General features: G+C 42.5%; 1 protein-coding gene across 14 annotated transcripts in view; it reads right to left on the reverse strand.

Annotated features, from left to right (window-relative positions):
- The window catches only part of PRRC2C (proline rich coiled-coil 2C), a 68645-nt gene that overhangs the window by 26718 nt on the left and 17957 nt on the right, over nt 1-23970 (reverse strand). For 12 of the 14 annotated variants that reach the window (XM_088170277.1, XM_088170274.1, XM_088170276.1 and 9 more), the window contains exons 4-21: nt 20984-21090; nt 17929-18060; nt 15837-16012; nt 15400-15479; nt 14671-14804; nt 14502-14589; nt 14096-14237; nt 13037-13111; nt 11716-12325; nt 10740-10909; nt 9911-10157; nt 8640-8853; nt 5672-8038; nt 4851-5059; nt 4124-4278; nt 3346-3685; nt 2791-2876; nt 1676-1864 (exon numbers count right to left, since the gene is read on the reverse strand). In XM_088170277.1, the coding sequence (XP_088026403.1) occupies nt 1676-1864; nt 2791-2876; nt 3346-3685; nt 4124-4278; nt 4851-5059; nt 5672-8038; nt 8640-8853; nt 9911-10157; nt 10740-10909; nt 11716-12325; nt 13037-13111; nt 14096-14237; nt 14502-14589; nt 14671-14804; nt 15400-15479; nt 15837-16012; nt 17929-18060; nt 20984-21090 (5521 nt within the window). The remainder of the gene's footprint in view (nt 1-1675; nt 1865-2790; nt 2877-3345; nt 3686-4123; nt 4279-4850; nt 5060-5671; nt 8039-8639; nt 8854-9910; nt 10158-10739; nt 10910-11715; nt 12326-13036; nt 13112-14095; nt 14238-14501; nt 14590-14670; nt 14805-15399; nt 15480-15836; nt 16013-17928; nt 18061-20983; nt 21091-23970) is intronic. The other 2 variants (XM_088170268.1, XM_088170272.1) reach the window with 2 other exon arrangements.

Consider the following 23970-nt stretch of genomic DNA (forward strand, 5'->3'; position numbering starts at 1 on the left):
GGCCAGCAGAGACTGGCTTTCAGAGGGAAGGGAGGAACCAGCAGAAGCAAATGCCTGAGCTCTTAAATGCTGCAATCACGAGCATCAGGCTCACCTCACCCCAAATAATTTTTTCCCTAATAGTTTAGAGAGGCTAAAATTCCTTCAGTCACTTAAACCTTCACACTTGAATTGCTTTGTTACAAGTATGGTCCTCTTATGTTGCCCATATTAATTCGACAATACCAACCTCCAATCCTGAACATAAGCTTGCATTTAGGATTCACAGCAAATAATACCATCACAGGGCTGGGTGGGTGAGGAAGAATTGTTTGTTTGTTGAGATTTATTTTTTGTCATCAAGACAGTTTAAAAAGATTTATAGTCGCCTCACTCAAAGGAGTGTAAAACATTACCCTCCAATGCATTTACTATTTAGTCACATAAGTGTTCTTCAACAAAATCTACAGAAGTCTTGATAGCTCAAAACAAGGAGAAAAAAGGAACTTTCTACGCAGTGTCAAGTAGACTGTCTCTCTATGTACTTAACTTTGGAGTTCAGTATGTGAAAGTCTTTTTACTGGGCAGTTTTAGCATGCTGCAGTGTATCTGAGACATGGCTTACTGCAATTCATCAGCAGTTTTAATTAATGCATATCTCTCTGCTGAACAGGTTTTATATTCTGCAACAAAAGCCATGAACTGCAACACAGCCTCTCAGTGTATCATACAGCAGAAGTTAAATTCATTCTGTGTGACTGAACTTTCAGATTTCAGCTCTTTTTTTGGAGGAGGGAAAACCCAACAACCAACCAACACAAAGAAAAACCCACTCTTCTAGAGAGACAAAAGGGCTTTAATTATATCAGGACTGCTGCCAAATCTCAGAGATCAAGAGGGACTGGAATAGCTGATGCTCTAAGTCACCAGACAAGTTTATCTGCTATAACCTTCTCTTTCTGAGAATTAGAAGCTGGTGCTGAGTGCTAGTGATGCACAGATCAGTGTGCACTGGAGGTGGAAATAACAGAAAAATCTTTGGAAGGCAAGCAACAAGCAGACTTATTTTTTAAGCTGATATAAGTCTGATTAACTATTTAGTATCAGCTGCAAAAAATGTAGTTATTCAGACATCTGAATAATTAATTCAGACATTTGGAGACCTCAAACTAATGTCTCTAACATTCCTCCCTTTGCTCAAAACACTTCTTTTTCTGCAACTTCATGTACTGATCAACTGAAAACCTGGCTACAAAACCAGGGCACCATTCACCACGTGAAGGGGGCAAGGCAGGAAGAACCACTGCACCTGCAGACACAGCCAGAGCACACTCAGCTCTCAAGGCTTGAGTGAAGCAAGCTCAAGAAAAAACAAAAAACTCAAACTACAAACAAAATCCAAGCACTCCACCACATCCACAGTTTCTCAACAAAGCTATCACAAACCCAAACTCCCATTCCTGGCCACAAACACAGAACCAATGTGCAGCCTCTGCTGGGCTAAGATGCTGTTTAATTGCCTTGCACATTTTCTCTGCAACAACCACCTTGCTGATTGTTTTAGGAAATATAAAAATTTTTATGCCATTTTTTATGGGTCTAGTCCTAACTCAGTGAGTATTCTATTCTGCTATTTGTAACTCTTTTTTGACTGAACTTAAGTTTACAGGTTTGTACTGAAATGATGACCTTTTACCTTTTGTGCTTTGATGGGTCCAGCCCGAGGCTGTTTCTGTCTCTGCTCTTTGGGTTCTGGTAATTTGTCAGTGGATTTCTCAGAAAGCACAGGACCAACTTCATTGTCACTGCCACTGGAAGCTGGGGCTCCAAACTGAATGGTTTCTATACCAAGATCAACTCCACCTTCTTGTCCAGGCTTTGTCCCCTGGTTAAAAAGCAAACATTTAACCCATTCTGAAAAATTTCTCGTTCAGTACAATGACAATGGCTGAGAAAAGAGTACAAAACATGCTTAGCTGAAAACCACTAGAAGGGGACTTTTATCTTTTGCCAGAGGTACATTCGTGACTGGAACACATTTGCAAGAATAAACAATATCTGAATGTACACTTCCTCCTCCAAGTCTCTATTGTTAAAGGAGCTCAAAAAAAAAAAAGTAGTGAAGAAATATATAAACACAAAGATCAAGAGAACAAGTGCAATTCAGATTTAGTCTCACAACACTCTGTGGGAAGTTCAAAACTTAATGCTCAATTCAAGAGGAACAGTAAGAAATATGAAAGTATTTCCAGATCTCTTGTGCAGTTCAAGTGGTCTCCTATGACAGCTGTCACAACATTCTTGCAGTTTAAAACAATTAAGACCAACAAAGTAACAGGAGAGTAAAACCACAGCACTTTAAATGTAAATTTTAAGGCTGTGCAAATTCCATGGGAATACCCACAGATAATATAGTTAGAAGGCACTGACTGCTTTGTGTAACTCCAATTTAAGGAACACAAAACCCCTTCAGTTCCCTGGAGACATCTTGATTCTGTTTACATTACTGAGCCCTACACAAACAGGCAAGCTGGGCAGCATTTTTACTCTGGAAATGCAGTGAGGAACAGATATCAATAGGATCTGTGAATGGCTGAGTTATTATCAAGAGAATAGCTTTTCCATGCTGCAATTATAAAACCACCAGCTTACATCCCATGCTTCTGTAGTATCTCCTGACTTCATGGAATTCTACACACATTAATTTAAGTATCTGCACTCCTGGATAAATGGATAATCTGTACCCAACCCAAATGAGATATAATTTGGGTAAGCTTCACACACAGCTACTCTTCTTCCCCATATTCTTACCTCTGGAGATGGAGCTGAACCAAAAGATGTCAGAGGCTTGTTCCAGGCACTGACTGAAGGTGGCTGAGGTGGGCTAATGGGTCCCACTGGCAATTAAGAAAAGAAAGAGTTAAAAAACCCTTAAATGTTGCTAGACGTATTCAAATCAATGTATCAACTGACTGAGAATTAAATTACAGATGTCTTGAGTAAATAAGCTTTAATTAAGCTATTCAGTGGTTAAAAATGCACTCCTTATTCAGCTGCTTTCAAGTTGGGGCAATAATCATGTCTGGAACAATAACCAAGTCTGACAAAACAGACTCCTCAAGGGAGTGACAGTTCCTCATTTCTTGTGAACCAACAACACATAAAATAACATAAAACACTGACTAATATTATACTTAAAAACCCTCTTTTTGGAGGTTACTATGCTGCACTTGGGTATGCTGCCCTCACTCCCTGTGCAGAATCCATCAGCAGATAAAAAAACAAGCAGAGAGCCAGCTGGCAATCAGCTTTCTCTAAACACCATGCTTGCTTGCCCCCACCCTAAATCCAACAGGCAGCACTTACATTTTTTGGAGATGTCATTCAGAACTGCTGTAGGAGGCACTTTGTTGTCCCATAATTCAGCTCCCAGGCCGTTGTGAGGCTGGGTGTTCTGCAGGACTTTGCCTGACACGGTGTAGTCCGTGCTGGCTGTCCCTCCTGCAGCCTGGCTTTGTGCTGCAACGGGAGCCTGTGGCTGGCCTGGAGACTGGGCTGGGCAGGGAGGCTGAGCCTGAGCTTGTGCCTGAGCCTGAGCCTGCTGTGCAGCTGCAGCTGCTGCCTGCTGCTGCTTTTTGGCAAATCTGGGGGGCAGCTTGGAATTCTGACCTCGGCCTTTTTCGCTCGATCCTTTTTTAGTCCAAACCTGTAAGGAGAAGTAAATTTTATTCTTCTAGCAGACAGCAATTGTAGAGTGCAAAAAGCAAACTGATTAACCCAGCCTTACAGGAAATTTTTTTGGGGGAGGTATTTAACCACAGGAACAATGATTTCTCATCCTTTTTTTTTTTTTTTGGAATCAACTGATATAAAAGCAATAGGGTAAATCTTTATCCAAGCATGAAAAATGGTGTTTTTATCAGTTTGCCAATTCCACCTGCCTGACAGTGCCCGATTGAGAGGTACAGAATCCCAAGGTGACTAATTAATTTATATTTAATATTTAAGTTGTTCATTAAATAAACTAAGTAGTTATAGTCAGAAGGAGAAAATACAGCTTTTTTGGAAGGAAGTTTGTGCACCCTTGACAACATTCCCAGTACTGCAAGCAGCTTTTTCCCCACTAGAAATGCTGGTCTTGTACCTGCACTGTTTGTTCTTCCTTCTTTCTGCGCTCTTCATCTTGCAAGCGTTTTTGCTGCTTCTTAGACACCACTTCTGTGAAACCATCATCATTCAAGTTAGATTGGGAGTCTTCAACTACTGTCACTTCAGGGTGATCATCAATGATCACAACACCTATAGGAAAAGGAAAGGTATAGATGCTGCTGTTTCAACAGCTTCAGGTGCAATGCACCAAGCCAAAATTGGCTTTGGAGTGGAAGTTACTTCCCCACAGACACAGATGGGGGCCCTGATCAATGGCAAGCTTCTGCTTGCCAAGTGCTTTGCTGCTGAGCTCAAAGGCAAGGAGTTCATATTTAAGAACCTTAAAACTGGAGCTTCCTGTATCAGATTCTCTATGAAATTACTAAAATACAGTAACAAATAACGAACAGCCCTCCCAGATATCAGGTCTAAGCTTAGCAGTGATAACCACTGCCTTTACTTTTGATAATTAACTGAATGATGAGAAAGTGATGGAGAACATTAGGAATGAAAGGTTATGACTGTGTAAAATTGTTCTCATCTACACCTAACACACTATTAGGTTTGCCACCTTTTAGAGGTACACACATTATTAAGCTCAAAGTATACAATTATTCTGGTGCTTTAAAAAAATCCCTTTTAAAAGTTTTCAAACATCTAACTCTGTATGCAACAAAACTAGCAGAACTATCAAAAATTATTAGAATATTATCAATACATACTTGCATAATTATTAAGGTCGAATTGAGACAAGGCATCCACTTTTTCCTTAGGCTTCTTTGGACCAGCCTTTGGCTCTTCTCTCTTTTTGCCACTTGCATCCTTGGTGGTCTTCTGTCCTGCAGCAGTGACACCTCCATCCTCCTGATGTACAGAGTTGCCATTGGCGGGATCAGCACCAGGCACAGGTGCTGCTTGCTCTTCAAATGGCCTGTGTTAGAAAAAACCATTTCAACATTAAGCCACAGAGAATGCTCAGGAGGAAGCCAACAATCTAATTCAGATCCCACTATAGGGCTGTAAGTGTTTAATGACTTCTTAGTAGGGTCCAGACTTTACTTTCAGCTCCTAATGAGAAGCTCAACAGCAAAAGCTGTTTTGGGGAAATATCAAATGCCCTGCTGAATTTTCCATCAAATTAAGCATATGAAAATATCAAGTTTAGTCTAAATGGTAAGCATTTCTCAACCTGCTTGTCTGTGTTAGGTGATTATCTAAAATGCAATGTAGCAATTTATATATGAACATCCAAATTGCTTGCATCCAAATCTCAAGAAACATAGTTCAACTCAGAAAGAGCACTGCAATTTTTTAAAATTAGGCTTTTTTAGCATTGTGCATACAAGAACACTCCACTCTCAGCTTCAGGTTCCAGGTTCTGCATATGAACAGAAAAAGCAGAAATTACAAAGCCACAGGTGCACGCAGCAGTGTCTTTTCTACCATTCTACAGATCAAAACTAACTGCTGATGGTTTCAAGCCACAAGAGGACAAGACAAGACCATCACCCTGTGTGCTTCCTCACAGAGGCTGGCTACTCACCCTCTTTTTCCACTCCTGGGGGGAGGGCCACTCCGCCTTTCACTCCGGGGCCCTGAGAAATTCCTCCCTGGCTTGGCTGGCCCGTTGTTGCCGCGTCGGTTCTGACGGTCTATTCCAGGCCGCTGACTAGAGAAGCTTCTCTTGGCTATTTCCCTTTTTGGAGCTCCAGCGTTTTCTCCTGCCTTTGCAGCCACCTGTGCTGCTGCATCTGCCGTTTTCTTCTCATCCCTTTCCCGCCTCTCGTTGAAGTCGCTGCTTTCCGAGGCTGTTTCCCACTCTTCATTTGCCTGGTCTGAAGAATTCTGGTTGGACAAGTCTGGTGTCTTACTTCCTGACACATCCAGAGCAGGGTTGGAGGGCTCATTAACTGCATTACTGACTGTGGCACTCGTCGTGGAGCTGGTCACCACCTCACTGATTTTGGATGCTGCCTCTCTCTCTTTTAGGCGCCTGAAGCGTGGTGGCTTATCCTGCCTTGGAGGCCGGGCAGGCCTCTGTCTTCGTGGCCTCTCTCTGTTTGGATCAAACTTTCTCTCAAATTTCGGAGGTCTTTTATCAATCGGTATAGGACCGTAATGCTCATTTCTTCTTGGAGGCTGCTCCCCATCTTCTGTTTTAATGATCTCTGCTTGCCTGGGGTTCCACTGGTTGTCCCTGTAGGCCGGTCTCCTTATTGTGGAGGGACGTGGAGGACGTCCCCCAGGATCCCTGCCCCCACGTCTGTACATTCCCCCTCTGCCTCGTCTAGAAGGCTCTCCTTTAGGAAGAAATCCTGGTTTGGGCTTGCTTTCATAATCTCTGATGTATGTTTTTTCTAGGGATCTGTTGTCTACTCTGATATTGTTCTCAGGTTTGAACGACAAGGGCTTTGGAGGCTTTTTGCCATCAGCTCTTTCCTCTCTTTTCGGGTGCTTGCCCTTGATGATGCTGTCTTTGTCTGAGAGCAGGGTGTCACTTGCACTCTCGTGCACTTCGCTGTCAGAATCTGTCTCCGAGCCGTGCTGGCGTCGCCGTTTCGGGATTACTTCAAAGTCAGAACTCTCACTACGAGTTTCACTCTCTTCTCTCTGCCTAACAGGCCCTGAAGGCACGTGCTCTGATCTAGGCTTAGGATCTCTGTAGTGTGGGTACTCTCTGTTATGGCCTCTACTGCCCCGACCACGTCCCCCATAAGAACCCCTGTAACTACGGCCCCTAGAATAATACTCGCCACGACCTCTGCCTCTGTAGCCCTGATCTGGGAACCAGTCCCTATCCCTGGCCTCTTTCCAGTACGTCCTAGGTGGCAAGCCAGGCTCTCTTTTCACCGGCCTGGTTTCTAGGCGTGGTTTCTCCACCACCTCCTTGCTCACCACCTTCTCAGCCTGCTTGTCCTCCTTGCTGGCGGGAGCGGGGGGCTGTGCGTGGGCCGGGGGCTGAGCGGCCGGCGGGGCGGCCGGAGGCTGCGGGATGGCCGGGGGCAGCTGGCCAGGGGCTGGCTGGGCAGCTGGGAGCTGCTGCTGGACTGCAGGGGCAGGGGGCTGCACCACAGCTTTAGCTGCTGCCTCGGGCTGACTGCCCTCCTGGCTTGCTGGTGCCGGGGCAGCATCCTGGCTTATCTTCTTAGCCAGGGGAGCGCTGCTGGAGGCGGATCTCTCGGGCTCAGCCTGAGACAGTGGCACTTGAGGTGCTTCCTTTTTGTCACTTTTTTCAGGCTTGCCTGGTTTTTCACTAGCTGTCTTGTCTCCTTCCTTCTCCTTTCTCTGCTCACGCTCTTCTCTCTGTTCACGCTCTTCCTTCATATCCCTAAGCACAGGTTTCTTAATAGGACCTGATCTTCTCACTGGTCTGTCGCCACCTTCGTCTCGCCTGCCGTAACCTGGTCTAGGACCCCATCTTGTTTCGGACTTAGGTTTGAAAGTTTTCTCAGGTTTTGGTCCTTCTGATGTTCTATTAGTGATCAAAATTTCTTTTTTCGGTTTAATCTCAAGTCTCTCAATTGTCTCCTTTGTCTCAAGAGGTCTGTTACTTAATTTAGGGATATTTGCTGCTGTTTCATTCCTCTGGTCTTCTGATTTTAGAGAGTGACTTGAACCATGGGAAATACTTCTCTTTAATGAAGAGTGACTTTCCCCCACAGGCACCAATTCTTCTGGAGAACTACGTGTAACTTTCTCACTCACTCCTTCAAAATTAACTGCTGTGTTAGGTGTGTCAGTTTGGAGAGGTTGTACATCGTCCAAAGGCCTGCTTGGAAACTTCTGTACCTCTACCTCTCCCGATTCTCTGAAAAATTCTGTCTTTGGATGAGAGTCCAACTGGTTGTGTTCTACAGGATAAGCACTGGCAGGGACAGCAACTCGTTCTTGCTCCAAGTGTGCCTCAGACCTAAGCAGAAAGCAATTAAGTGTATTAGTATGGGGGGAAAAGTTTATTCTTTTTATACTTAATTACTCAAATCAAGTAATTTTCTATTTAGGATCCATGTCGGCTCTAGGAAGTAATACGAGATAATTTTTAATGGAGCTGCCAACTATTGTCCAGATGGCAGCAGAGCAAAAAGAATTTCTGAATACTTCTAAGAAGCAGAGGAAAATCCTGAGCATTCACCATGGCCAAAAAGACTTTTGCTTAATACCACTTGTACTTAACACACCATTTCTGAAACAAATACACATCGGACAAAAGTTCCCTAAAATGGGGAGAACAGAGTAAATGGAGAACAGAGAACACTGTAAGAATGTTCTACACAACTGCAAATTCAAAATATTCTGGCAGTCATCATTCATCTAGAATAATGATCCTAAACAAGGAGTAAATTGTCTAATTGTCTACAAAGCAGTCATGTCTTCTGTTTGGTACAAGAGCACCAAGCACTCTGCATCTCCCAGTCACAACTCCTCCTTTCAAGTGTTGTGTGAAGCTACAACCCAGCCCATCGAAATTTTACAACCTGTGTGGCTTGGAGAGTGGCACAGCCCAGGCTTACCTCAAATCATCAGGCTCCTCTAAGACCTTGGGAGGAGAAGTGGACTGCTGAGACTCTGCGTGGGGGTAGGGCTCTGAGCCCCACATCATGCGTGGCTCTGACAGAGGCACGCTGTGCTCCCTTGCAGAGCGAGCCATGTGCTCAAACGAATCTGACCCAGCTGCTGAGCCCTCCAGCTGCTCTCTTCTCATCAGTGGTTTGGGAGGCATCATTCCTGTGGCAGAGTGAAGTTCAACAGTTCAAACAGATTTATCATTAGAAAAGAAACCGACCTCAATACAAACAAAGCCTGTCAGGAGGTACCAAGGAATGCTATTCTCTCTCCTCCAATCTCCTTCCCTTTGTCCGTGCTGAAACCAAATATCTACCCCTGCCAGCTGACCTCAGTTTGGCTAAATCACACTCAACACTTGTATCCCATATCCCAACAAAAGGAAAAAGCTGTCTTCTTTCACTACCATGGGAAGAACCAGGCCTGTGGACCCATAAACTCATGGATGGAGTTTCTGCTTTAACATCTGAATGGCAAAAGGCAAGATGAGTGTATGCACAGGCAGTTTTTTATACTCTATTATTCCAGCTTTTTCCCTCATACCATACAAGAAATTCTGTAGTTTTCACTATCTCTGCTTAGTCTGCTATTTCCTCCCTTCATTCCTTGCACCCACTGAGGATACCCTTTCCCCTGCTCTTCAGCTGGGCAGGTATCTCCATTACATCACACAACAGACTTATATTATTTATGCCCAAGAGCTTTACTAACTGCAAATCAGATGGCCACTCCACAAATTAAAAAGGACTTTTTAGGGTCAAGAATCCAAAACCACAAATTTATTAAGACTCTGGAGCTGGTAATGTGTAATGTAAAAATAGCAACGTTTCATGGGATTTTTTAGGAAGCAATGTAGTGCCAAGTGTTAAGATGTAATGAAACACAAATGGTAAATACACTTTTTCTGAGTCAACCTAACTCTTGCCAGCTTTCTGTCTGTAACAAAGGAAGGGTTATGCTGACATTCTCAATCATCTTTACTGTCACTCACATGCCTGCAGTGTGACAGCTGGTATTTTACTTTATAGTCAAAAGTATACATTCTTATAAGACTACAATTTTAGTCACATATGACTACAATCTATTTTGTCTCAAACAATAAACTAATATTGATTTCTTCTTAAAAACCCACCCACTCACTAAACAGAGTGTGGTTAAGGAAAGACTTGTATTTCAGAACCAAGCAGATTCAAGAGCCAAAAAAAGTTCCCAGATTTACCAGGATGAATAGGAGGCATATCCATGGCAGGTCTTCCTGACATCATCCGTGGGTCCATGTAGGATTGCATCATGAGCCAGCGGGGGTCAAAGCCCATGGAAGCCAAATGCTGGGGATGGGGCTGCATGGGCTGGTAAAGGGGTCTGTGCTGGGGTGGTGGCACAGGGCCACTGGAAGGCTGGGAGGGAGCAGACTGTGGAAGGACACCTTGCTGCTGCTGCTGCCACTGCTGCTGTTTCATTTGCTCCTGCAGATCAAAAACCAGGATTACAGGACTTTTTGATAAGATGAAGACTTGAGCACGCCTCTAATAACCCTTGGAAACAACAAGCACTATTATCTCCAGGACAGCAAGCATTCTGAAAGTTAATTGCAAACATGCATCAGGATGAGCTAGGAGCAAAGGGAGAAAAATCAGACTGGACAATTTACAACACCTACAACTTAAGTGGTGTGCAGCTGAGGCACAGAACAACCTATACTTTGTACATTAAGTGCTCCTCGGACCACAGGACCCATGTGCAACTGTGAGTGTCACAGCCTTTTAGGAAAAGCTGCAGAAATAATCATCAGCCTTCAGGCTCTACAGGCAAGCCCAGGGCAATGCCAGTGTGGGCCAGCTTCAAAGCCTCTCTTGCCTTCTGCTCACTTACAGACCCTGCAAGTGACAAGAAGCGTTTGAGGCAGAGAATTCCTGCCAATACCATTTTCTAGAAGCTGGGAACCAAAAACTCAAGAATTTCTTAAGTTCCTATGGTCACCTTCTTCAGAATAAGGCAGAATACAACATTCTTTAAATGAGACTCCTTTTAATGAAGTGGTTTGTTACCTGCTGCCTCTGAAATCTTGGTGGTAATGACTTCTGGAACTGCTTAGAATAGCCTGAGGAAACAGCAGGTCGAGGCTGAGATCCTGAGTCTGGCTCATTCTCATGAGTCACCTGTGAAACCTCTTTCTCATTCCGACCACTGTCTTGTCGAGTAAAGACTGCTTGATCTTCTGAACAAAAAAAAAAGAAAAACCCCACCTATGTGAGACAATGGCCAACTTTCAAATTGGTAATTTTACCAGAATGTCAGCTGAATAATGTTCTAAAATGCCTGCCTTCTATAATTTCACACTCTCAGTTTCCAAAACCAGCAAAGGCACAAAAAGTCAAGGACAAGCCCTCAAAACAGAACAACTGTTGTTAATAATCTATCTTTTTTAAACTTAAATACATTGGGAAACCAACCACTGGCATTTAGGTTGCAGCTATTATGTGATTTAAGAAGTGCTGTATCAATGACACCACATCGCATTTGGATCTATGTTTTTCATGAACTAAGGTTTGGTTTTACAATCAATTTTATCCATTTAAATATAATAAAACCTTACCAAGCATAGTCTAACAGTTTTCTCGTGGTATTCAAGTTTCAGTACAAAAAATGCACCACATTTAAATAGGTGCCCTTTGTGTCTACTTCTCTAGGCTTGCTGAAAGAACAGAATAGCTGAAATAATATGCACTGCTTTTTAAGCAACATGGGTGGCTGACCCTTCTTTAGGAAGAGAAGAAAGCTTTCTTTTCTTTCTGTATTCCTCAAAGTTCAGCCTAAACCACAGAAGCCATTTTCTTCCCTAATCTTTTGATGAGCTGGGCAAACAGGCTTAGCTCAAAGGACAGTTATCAGCTGTAATGCACCAGGAAAATAACTGGTCTAGATGCACTAGGTAATTAGGTATGCAAATGAGACTCCTAGACAATAGCTGTGCTCTGTGACTCAGCTTTAAGGAGGACAACTCCTACTTGTGTGCAAGCATACCTTTTTCTTCCTTGTTATTCTTGGTTTCACTTTCTTGTTTTTCTACTACAGGTGTTGCCACAGGTTCTACAGGCTCAGGAACCTCATGTGCTGGTTTCTCCTCTTCCTTCTCATTCTCCTTCTCTTCTTTCTCCACCTCTTTTTCTTTCTCTTTCTCCACTTCTTGTTCTTTTGCCTTCTCCAGTTTTTCTTTTTCTTCTTTTTCCTTTTCCTTCTCCCTTTCCCTCTCTTTTTCCTTTTCCTTCTCTCTCTCTTTTTCGCGCTCCCTCTCCCGTTCCCTCTCCTTTTCCCTCTCCCGTTCTCTCTCCCTCTCCCTCTCTCTCTCCCTTTCCCTCTCCCTCTCTCTCTCTTTCAGAGGGTCTTCCCGGGAGGGTTTAGTCATGCAGCCGAATTTCTCGTTTAACCGTTTGAGCTTTTCAGCACAGGCTGCTTTTCGCTGCTCTTCCATTCTCCTCTCTTCCTCTTCTCGCCGCTTCCGGGCTCGCTCCACAGCAGCTGATATCTCTGACTGCTGCCTTCTCCTCTGCTTCCAGATTTCATCTTCATCTGGAACTGGTTTAGGGGGAAAGGGTCCCTGCCTGCCCATCTGGCGATCAGGGGGAGGAGGGTGCTGCAAGGAGAAAAATCAGTCAGGTTGAACACGTGTTACATAGGTAGGCAGCTGAAATGTGCATTTTAACTATTTGTCAACACGTGTATCTGCACGACATCTTTCAAAAGCAAAACGTGGAAGAAAAAGGCAGCCCCCACCTTCCTGATCTGGTTTAGACTCTCACAATCTGAGCTAAGAAAGGAGAGGTAGAGAATCACCTGGGCTCACGTGAGCTCCCCATCACCATCAAGGCAAAGTGACAGCAAAGAGCACAAACAGATTTTAGATTTGGTTACAGGCTGCTCTAAATCTCAGACAAAAGCCCCTCAAGGAGCCAAAGAATTTCAAGGTAGCTCAAGACAAGAGAGATTTGAGTTCGCATTTCATTTGGGACTTCATGTCCTCATCTGTCTTGGCACCCCTCCCTCCAGCACTGTTCTCATGCTCTTGTCTTCTCCAGTTCCCAGGTGGGGCTGGGTAACTAAAAGCCCTCCAAACTCCTGTGCATTACACATGGCACTTCCAAGACAGGGCAGCTTTAAACAACTGCAGCATGGCTGTGTTGGGGTCCCATTCCTGCCAGTCCCAGGCACTACAATCATTTTACTTGTTAAAGGAAAGGTTTACCATTATGTGAAGCATATTTTTACTTTTCTTCGTCTAAATCCCTCCACAATAGCATTAAAGAATTTAACTCAAGGAAATAAGGACAATTCCAATCTTTCTTACCGGTGGTAGAATAGATTTTGGAGGAGGAGCAGGGCCACCTCTTTCATGTATAGAAGGCTGTGGTGGACCTCGATCCTGTTGAGTCAAGTACAATACCAGGGTTAAGCAAGCTTCTAACCACAGCCAAGCTGAACAATTTTAGATTTACTGTTTTCTACTGCATTAAGATACTACACCTAATGTAGAATCTTAATGTAGAATGAATGTAGATACCTAATTCTGCATCTGCATTCAACACATAACTGCATGCAAAACAAGGGCAGGAAGATTTTCACTTTTATGTACTGAGAGCTGAACAATTTGTGTTCCTGCACCATTTTTCCTTAGATTCAATGTAGCATCAAACCTTATAGAACAACGTGATCTTTAATACAGAGAGCAAGTGCAAGTAAAACCAATCCCAGATTTCCCATCTTCCTTACTACTGATGTCAAGAGAAAATATTTCTGGGCAATTTTCAAAACCAACAGTAGCTTTTCCTAGGGGGGTGGGAATAGGGCTGTAGCAGGCATAAATTAAGGTGGATTGCAACATTCCTGTGCTAGAGGAAACCAAAAATGTCTGAGCTGATGAATTCTACATGGTCTGTATAATATCCATTAGCATGAGAAGTGAACTCACATTACAGCTAAGCTGCACTGCAGAAAGTGGATGATGATAGTAAAAAAAGTCCCCACACCCATTAAAAACTGTGGGCTATTTATCCACTGGAAAACCTGATACACACCAGAATGGCTTCATTCAGTTGCAGGGATGGACAGACAAGAGCACTGAGCCTGTCAGCTGAGCCCCAGTGCCTGATGCAAGAGCTCTCACCCCTCAGGGGTGTGGGGCAGGACACTCTACATAAAGCCATGCTATTTTTGTGCTGTGACCAGAGGCAGCTAAGTTGTCTGAGCAGCACCTGATCAGCTAGCACAGCTCAGATAATGCTTTCAGCAGCTAATGCCTCCTTCATGTTCATAACCTTAATTGACCTGACAGTTTGGAAAGACACCTGAGTCAGAGCTCTCCTGACAAGGCTGCTGCCACAGGAGCTGAAGAGAAGAGCACACAAACCTGATCAAGCTGAGAGCTTTTGCTGTAAGGCCCTTTGGCTGCTGCTGTGGAAACCTGGGTGGCAGACTTGGCATTTGTCTGTTCTTCTGTTTCCTTCTGGCCATCAGGACTCTGGGAATCTTTTGATGGTGTTTGTTCATCACTACGTGCAAAGAAAAAAGAAAAACAGAATGTGTACTCCACATAGGTATTTGGTGATTTATCTCCTAGCCTCAGTGTTTCTTAGACAGGATAATTTCTACTCCACACCCAGCTGACTGGAGTCTGCAGGCAGTTTATGCAATTGAATACAGTATTAAATTACTGGAATCAGTGCTATTGGAATGAGTACTTGCACTCATTTCATTTAATCTTTCCAAAGTCTAGTTAAGTGACATTTCACATCTAATTGGCAACACCAACTCACCCACTTTCCTTCTCTTTCTGACTGCTTCCTTGCTCATCATCATCACTGAAATTCAACTGCTCAGTGTAATCCACTTCACTCTGAGCACCTGACACATAAACAAACGTTCAATTAATCTTTCAGAAACATTCAGCATACAAATAACAGATCATTAATCTGATGTTCTTACCTGCCCAGCCTTCATCAGCCTCAGCATCTAGATTATCAAATTTATCAAGCTCTTTGAGCTCACTAGCACTGAGAATGGATGGGCGTTCAATAGGTTCTGAGCACCATGAGGGTGGGCCTCTTCCCCTTGGGCCTCTAAAAACGAGAGAAACAAAAGCCACTGTCACTACTTATCCACAAATGGCAGAGAAAAGGTCAACTTGTATGGAATTATTTGAAATATACAGCACTGTTGTTTCAGGCACAGTGAACTCCCATCCACATATGTGACTATTAGAATTCAAATAATTACTCTTGCATGTGCACAGCTATCATCTGCTATGGAAAGACAAACAGAAAAGTGGAAAATTAATTTTACAGTGCATCAGAGCTCAACTTTAATTGGAAAGCATCAAAGTTGAGAAGCAGGAATTGACTATTTTCACTGTAACAATGGAAAAGTCCTTTTATGGGCAAAATACTGGTTTAAGTTTCAAAGATGTTCCTGCAAGTGACTCCTGCTCAATCAAAAACCCTGTAATATGCAGAACTGCCTCAAGTTTTGCAGTTGAGCTCTCAAACTCCAGACACTCCATGGCACTGTTCCACATAAACAAAACTTGGGAGCCTGACCAGTGTCAGTTCTTATGCAGCGTGTAATCGAGAAACTCAGTGCAAATGATTTATTTTAAAAATTAAGTCACAGAGTTCATACCCAGACAAAAACCACCACCACTTGTAGGTTTCTCACCTGCTAGGTTCAGAATTAGGAAATCTTGTTGGACCTTGCATGGAGGGAGGATATGCCATTCTGGGATACTGATTAAACATCTAAAAAGGGATTAAAAACAGGAACCGTCCATTAAAAAGTATCACTGCATTAAGTACACTGAGACCATCAAAGGAAGTAATGGAAATAAAGTGAGACTCTTCACTCAAGACAGTTTGCTTAATATCACAAGGGGGTGACATCAAGTACCCAAGGGGATGTGACTGGAAGTGTTAATCAACTCCTGACAAGTTCAAACTCCATGTAGCAATAGGCAGCCACATCCTGTGGGTTTCAACCCTGCCCTTCCAGAACTGATAAGAATACCATGGAGGGGAGAGAAAAGGACATAAGAAAATCCCACTAGCCAAAACCCAACCCCTGCTGCTTTAAAAACCACTCATGCAAGCATCACTCACATAAGGAGGCATCATTGCTCTGTACTGGGATGAGATGGGTGGCTGCTGCTGGCCATTCAGCTTGGGCTGAGGGACCTGTGGCAATCGCACATCCCTCTTGTCTCCTGCCTTCTGGCCGTCATTTTCTGCTGGTGTAGTGCTGCCATCTTCCTGTCCCAGAGCCTTAGCTTCCTGATCTGTTGGAGAACCAGGAAAGTTGTTTTAATTAGCCCCACGCCTCCAACCAGCATCTGCATGGACAGAATCAGCTCAAGAAAAGCCAGGAACAGACTTTAAAGTGTAGATTTCCAGCCAGAGATGGTGCAGAACACGTTGTTCCCATGCAGTTCTTGGTGACACAGCAGACACACGCTCCTATCTGCTACTGAAAAAAAGCAGTAGCCACTAAAGAACCAACAGAAATTGCTTCCTGATCATCTTCAGCCCTAGGTCCAGCTGTGTTCCTGAAGGGTCAGAGCTAAATTTATGGACTGCTCTACTTGTCTCATTCTACCTTCCAAAATACAGTGCAATTTAGGAAGGATACTGATTATAGCACAAGAAAGAAAACAGATTTAGCTGTGCTAAGTGGGCCAATGTTGATTCAGTGTGAATATGCTGTCAAGGCAAAGATCAAGGTTCCTAAGTAGCAAAGGCCTACCAGGAAATTCTCAAGCAGCTCAAAAAGAAAGGCAATGCACAAGAATATGCCCAAGTGAAGACAGTTACATTCTGGTTTGCATCTCTGCCTGATAAAGATGGAATAGAAGTGATAGGGGCTGTACTTCCAGCGTGAGTGTCTAGCAAATTGTCCAGGAAAAGTCAAATTTTAATGACTTCTCATTTGTACCAAGCACTCCATTCTTTTAGGAGTTTCTGCCTGCAGAGCACAGGCTAAGACAAAAAAAACCCCACCAGAGTTAACTTAGCAGCAGTGCTCAGATCAATGGATACCCACAAAAATTCAGAGATACACGCTGTAAATAATGTTCCTTTAGGGACACAAACCCTTTAAGCAATGTTAAACTCTGCTCCTGAGTATCCATTACACTTCTTGCAGTTATCTTTGCTGGGAAGCACAGCTGCTAAAGGGGGACTACTTGCCAAGTTCATTTAGCTTTCTGCTGTCAGACAGGAAAGAAGAGCTTAATATAGCATGTACAGTGCTGACCAAAACTGCAACTGCCTGCAGGAGGCTGGACAGACACGGAGCTGCTCTCATTTGGTGCTGGACATCTCCCCCATTTCCTGACAATTCATTCTTTAGATCAAAATCAAGAGAAGACATAAACCTTGGTCTGCAGGACCTGACAAACAAATCAAGGGAAGGAGTTACAGATTCCCTGAGAGCCCAAGCTCTCTAAAGTGCCCATCACTGGCACAAGACAGTGCCAGCCACAGTGCAGGATCTCTAGTCCAAACCTCATCAAAACCAAACTTTTGAGGGAGAAAGGAATCTTGTTTTCCACTGGTAACAAGCACAATCCCAAATACCTTCCCATTAAAGGGATCTGGGGAAGAAACACACATTTCTTTCCTGAGAGATGTAAACTCAGCACTGTTATGGTTGTTTTCACCAGATCTAATCCCTCACTGCTGAAACAGATCCAGCTGGTCAGAGCACTGCATCCAGGAGCTGAAGATGCCAATGCCTTTCAAGGCACAACCCACTCTTTTGGCATCCTGTGGACCCAACTTCCTCTTCAGGAATGTTCAGGCTCCATTCTTATAAGAACTAAGCACTTAAGGCCAGCCCTGATCACCATTTGTGTAATTAGTTAATTCTAGGAGAGCTCTTTAAAGAGGTATCTCACCTGCTGTGACATCAGCAGCTGAAGTAAGAAAATGTCAGTACTGTGCAACTAACACGTTCCTCAGAGCACAACTATAGTATTGAGTAGACTGGGAAAATGGGAAGTGATAGGATTAAACATACTATTTTCCACACACCAGGAACACAGGAAAACAACATAAAGCCCCAAATATCCATTTCTTCCGTGCAGGAGCGTGCTGATTGAAACAACACGTTCATCAGTTTCTTTCGTACAGGACACAAGCAGTAAGTTCCACACAAACCGATCCAATTTCACAACAATTTGTAGCTCACACTTACTCTGTGGTCGCAGGTTGGCTCCTGATCCATCTTCAGCTGCATCCTTATCTTTGCCTGACTTTTCCTGATCCCCAGCTGCCGGCAGACTGGGGAATTCTTGCTGGAAGTAACTATTGATTGGAATAGGTGGACCTGCACAGCAAGAGATTCACAGAGTCACAACTTGCTGTAGTCAAAACAGTTCAGAAAGAACAAAAGCAAGAGAAGCCTGATCATCCTTTAGAAGGGAACATTAAAGCTTGAAAAGAAGGAAAACATTTAAATGTTAAAGCCACAGTCATTTACTGGCAATATAAGGGGTTCACATTTGCTACCAAAGTTATGACATTTACTAGACCAACTATCAGAGCTGTTGAACATGAGAAAAATCCAGAAGCACTAGAGAGCAACAATGGACAATGGAACAAAACTTAACCCAGGGAGCACCTGGAGTTCCTCAGCTCTGTAAACACTTTTCCCTGCTCCTTCCTGACAAAGATTTCCTTCTTTTCACTCTAAAACTATAGTCAAGAATGGGCAACTATGTAATTGCAAACACATTTATGATTAATTACTGTTCTAGTAAGAAATCTCCAGGACTTTAAAAAGCCACAGCTTTTACATTATGAGAAAAATATCAGAACGACATTCTTTGATTTTTATAACATCATACTCAAGATTGGAATTCAAGATTTCTGTTGTACATGGTATGGAAGCCACATATATAGGTTGTCTTCCTTGTCAGAAGGTTTTGTTGGCATCTGCTCTGCACCAATTTCCTCCCCATACACATAATGTATAGTGACCTATTAGATCAGCAGCATTCCTGTGCCAAATCACCAATCATCTGAGTGAGTGGGCATTTCTATTCCAACAGCCTCAATAACAGCCTGTTCCTGTACCTGTCTCTGCTACTGACTGCTGCAAGGGATGTGGTACTAGGCTACATTATGGATTATGGGAGAGGGCAAACTCACAAACCAGGATCTGAATATGCTGTGTCCAAAACCCCCCAGTCCCGACCATGGGGTTTTTTTTTAATAGAAAAACTTCTGTTCTCTCCAATCTCTGAAAGAATCACTCACAAAGATAAAATGCAGGGATCCCAGTGGGCTTTTATATATTTGTTAAGACTTAAATGCAGGATAAATTCCTTACTCTGTGCTTTGTAAAGGCATGTCAGCAAATACCAGTATTTATCCCTGTGTCTACAAATTTCCTTGAACTCTTTCAATTTTCATTCTGACTTCACATACTACAGACCATATTAATTTGGTTTTTTTTTTCCTAAGGGACACTGGACTGTTGCTGTTCCCAAGCAGTTACATCCAATGACTTGCTCAATGGGAAAGAAAACCAGTCCCATTAACCAGATGACCTGCCAGGCACGGGAGCCCCTTCTGACATCCTGTGGCATGCAACATTCATGAGTTTTATCAATCTTGAAAAAAATGCTTTCTGCTCAAGCCTACACGGTGAACAACAACATTTTAATGGCAAAGTAACAGCACCAGGGATCTCCTTGACTGTGTTTAAGCTACAAACCTGAAATAGCCAGACTGGCAGCCAGCAGTTCAGAAAGAAGTTAAAAAAATCAAAGATATTTTGGCAGTAATTTACTCCAACCTTTAGCTGAAGCATTTCATGAGTCTTTCCCTTCTCCATGGCCACCAAGAATATCAGAGAAAGGTTTAAGCCTTGCCCCACTCAAGTTTTACAAGAGCATGAGGCAGCTGGAGAAACTGCAAGTTCTGAGAGCAAACTGCAGCTCGGGGAAGCAGGAACACAACAGGTGGATCTTGGGTTTCCAACCCAGAACTGCAAGCAGCTGCTGCCAATTCACATCCAGGGCTGCATTAATTGAATGAAATGAGGGTGCCATCTGGGCTTGGCACACGAGCTGCCATGGTAACTATGAAATAATTAGCTAAATGCATTTTGAAGCTACTGAGCCGAATCACTATTTCCTGTGTCATGGAGATGATCTTATCAGTTTCTGCAGGAAGGCTGCTATGCAGATCACTGCATCAGTGTTAATTATTTTTTTTTTTTTTTTATTCCACAGAAATCCTATTAAAGCTTAAAGGAGAAAAGTTTCTATATCTGACAGCAAAACACTGAACATTAAGCAGCAGGAAATGGAGAATCTAGAATTTTCACGTCTAATTCTTAGTGCAAAAAAAGGCCCAAATCATTAGATATGTGATGTTAAATTCCATATAATATCTGCAAAATTACCTCCATTACATTAATATTTTATTATTTTAAGATGCCTATTCAGAAAATAACTCAATTCTTCAACTGGAATGCCTAAACTCCATTTTATAGCCATGGAAAGCTCACAACTCTCAAACTTAAGGAATAAAACACGTTGCAGGTTATTTATCATAATGGAGACAAAGCAATTTTAAGTTACCTCTCACTCTACAAGTATTTTAAAAAATCTGCCGAAGATTTAGTTCTTATCTTACATCTGTAATGAAAACACTCAAGCTAAGAGTCACACTGGTGGAAACAATTTTCCATCCTTTCATCCAATTATGCTGAATAACCCTCAAAACACACCTTTAATGTTTTTCCCAGAAAGAGAACTACTTAAACACTATTGCTTTGATACTAAAACAACCAAGGAATTTATAAAATGAAGGGAAAAGTATTGCTGTTTCACACGTTTAAACAGAAGCAAAACCAAACACACTTTGCACAAAATGATCCTAAACTATGATCAGAACAACCACCAACTGTTTACAGCTCTTCTTTCCATGCCAAAATTGTTTGAATTATAAGAAGTGACTGCGATTTGCCCTCCTCACCCCAACCACACTGCAGATTTTATGATGCCACCATCACTTCCCTGTCAATTCAAAACAGGTGACTACACCTGCCTTGTCAAAGTCAGTCAGAGCTGCTGATCAATCCAGTGACTGGGATGGGCTCATTTCCCAGCCTGGAATGCTGCTTCCACAATCCTCCTCAGTCCCAACAGGCCTGGCCAAGCCTCAAGGGACTGCCGAGTGTGGGGCTTTCTCCCAGCACAGTCCCAGCCTGCTTTCCAGGGCAGACCCTCTCCACTCACCGTCTTGTCCCCCTGGCTTGGTGTTGGCCCAGGATTTGGCAACAGGAGCTGCTTCTGGAGGAGCAGGAACAGCAGGTTTTGGCTGTGTCTGTGGCACGTCTGGCTGTCTGGAATGAGAGGAAAAGCACTTGTGAATACAAGAGGATGAGCACAGAATGTCAGGATGGCTACTGCAAACCAGGGAATAAAGTAAGGGAGTTGTGCAGCTGAAGAATCAATAACTACTATTCCTCAGAAAAGGCATTTTCTTGCATAAAAGGAGTTGTTATAGTAACAGTTAAAAAATGGAATAAATTAGCTAATTATTTCAAGATTCTGTTCCCCAAAGAGGAGAGGAATGAATGAAAATGGCTGGGCAGAAAATGCAGCCAGGCATGAACTGAATTACAGCTTCTAAAGAAGTGTATTGGACAATCAAAAAGCCCAATCCATCTACAACCATCAAAGGGAATAATTTGGATTAATGTTCTCTTGCCTTGGGAGTTAACAGAGGAAAGCACTTCAAGACCACCATGAACTGAGAGAAAGGAGGCAAATACATGTCAGAAATTACCAAATAAAAGGAACTGGTAAGGAAAGTAAAGACTCCATGCAAAACTCTATGGGTACTATGAACTGGAGCCCAGAACCTTAAGTCTTTAGAAATGGTCTCAGTCTCACCATCTTAACAGTGAAGAGGAAAAAGCACTCTTTTTGTCCAGTGTAAAAACTCCGGTTTAAACAAGCCCTTTCTAGCCTGCAGATTCAGTCATATCAATCAACCTCTTTCAATAAAGGTTATTTCTGAAATCTGCATATTCAGGTAACTTAAGACTCAAAGCATTAGTGTCTAAAACCTACTGAGCCTGATCCTCTAGTACGGTTAGTAAGAACCTACTCCTGAGTAGGAACTTTTGATAAAACAGGAACTATGGGGCCAATCCTGTAGTCTAGAATCACTTTATTACACCAATGGAGAGAGCAGCAGTGTGCTATCCTGTCATTTAACTGACAAGAAACAACTGTAAATGCTTCAAGTAGATCCTGAAGTGATCCTAAATTTCTGAGGACTACCACTAAGAAATGGGATCCATTTGGGTTCTGCAGTGACCAACCAAAGGACTACACAGGGCTCTCAGAACTGACAGAGAAGCAAATACCATTAAAAACGTCACTGCTGGGCAGGAACACACAAGCTTCTCATAGGGATAACTAAATGCAATTTTCATGTTCTAAGAGAGTATTACAATCTAGAAAAAAAAGCCCAGTTCTCTCTTTTTTTTTTCTGTTTTTCACTTGTATTTTCTTACTGCACATTTTCCAAGCAGGCTTTGGGGAATTTGACTTACATGGCTGTGCTTTGTGACACAAGCAAAACAAGGAACAAAACTGTTAAAGAAACTACTCCGTGAATTTATGTTTCAAACACAAGCCCATTTAGAATCTTAGTTATCCAAGCAGTGCCCTGCAAATATGGATGAGGGAAAGAAATCAGCTGAATTAATCAAATCAAATCAATACACAACAGCCTGCACTATCCAGGAAAGACACTGAGGCAATACCCACAGAACGAGTGACAACTCAAGAAAGCAGTAAAATAATTTTCATCATTACAGGGAACAACACATTTATGTGAACTCCAATGCAATGATACAAGAGAAAAGGCATTAAACTCAAGCAAGCTGGCATCAAGATGTAACCTTTATCAGCAACACTTTTGAGAGGAACAATAAAACACTTCACGTGTAAACAGCAGCATTTCAAGCACACTGAAATATCACAAACACAGCAGTAGTCAAACAAATGATCTTAAGACCTGAGCAAACACATGAGATGGTTCAAATTTAGGAGAATTTCCTCGTGGCTTGGGCATACACACCTGCTCCTGGGGACAAATCTTTCCCCCACTAGTTTTACTTATATGTAAACTTAAATTTTACTTATATGTAAACTGAGGCCTTTATCAGAGTAATACACATGAAAACAAAAACAACTTCCAGCTGCAGATAAGGGACAGCTATTTATTTGTTTGTAAACAGAACATCAACTACTGATGTTTTCTGACACATGGCTATGGAAAGGGCTGTTTGAGTCAAACAAGCCACCAGCTCAACAACAGGGCAAAGTGTAAGTGACCTTGAACTACAGGGAGATGTTGTTCAAGTACCAAACAAAACACAGGGTAGAAAACTGAGAATCTGTAGTGTGAGAAGTTTAAAATAAAAGGCTAAACACAACACAGTATTTCTGAAGTCTAACAGCTTTTTAGAGAGATGTCAAAAATTGGTATTTAAATGTAGGAATGTGTACAAAGGAAAATAAAGAGAGAAAAAGATGGGGAAGAAAACCTTTAAGCCTCATCTTTTGCTTTCACAAGCACTAGGAACATACAACCACTGTCCCTAAATTCCAGTGTTTCTTAGAACAATTTGTACAAAAAGAAAAAACACTTAAACCTTGCTTCTACTTATGTACTGAGAATCACATCCTATTTTAAACTTACATGGCAAAAATAACTGCTTCAAAATACTTTCCAATTAGAAACTGTAAAGTTTCAGTTTCTATTTAGTTTCTTCCTGTGCAGGGCCAGGAGTTGGACTCGATGACCCTGATGGGTCTCTTCCAACTCAGAATATTCTATGATCCTTTCATTCTATTTTCTTTAGCTGTACAAATGTGAAACAAATCTAGCACGTGAAACTGCATTGAGCCTGGGAAATTTGTACCATGCAAAGTATACAACAGTGCATCAACACTGCCACAACTTCTGCCTTGTTTAAATCAAGTACTGGAGGAGTCTAGAACAACAGTGTAGAGCTTAAGATAAAAAAATATTGAAAGTCTGTAGAATTTATGGCATTCTAGGAAAAAAAAATTCAAGTGCAAACGTTAAGAATCATTAGGAAAATAAAGCAGAGATTTAAACAAACATATGCAAACCAAGAATTTTTGAGTTTTCTCTGCCATACATCAGCACAAGCACAATTAAGTACATTTTTGCATGCTCT

This window comes from Sturnus vulgaris, chromosome 9, assembly GCF_052056855.1.
Source record: "Sturnus vulgaris isolate bStuVul1 chromosome 9, bStuVul1.hap1, whole genome shotgun sequence".
Classification (NCBI taxonomy): Eukaryota; Metazoa; Chordata; class Aves; order Passeriformes; family Sturnidae; genus Sturnus; species Sturnus vulgaris.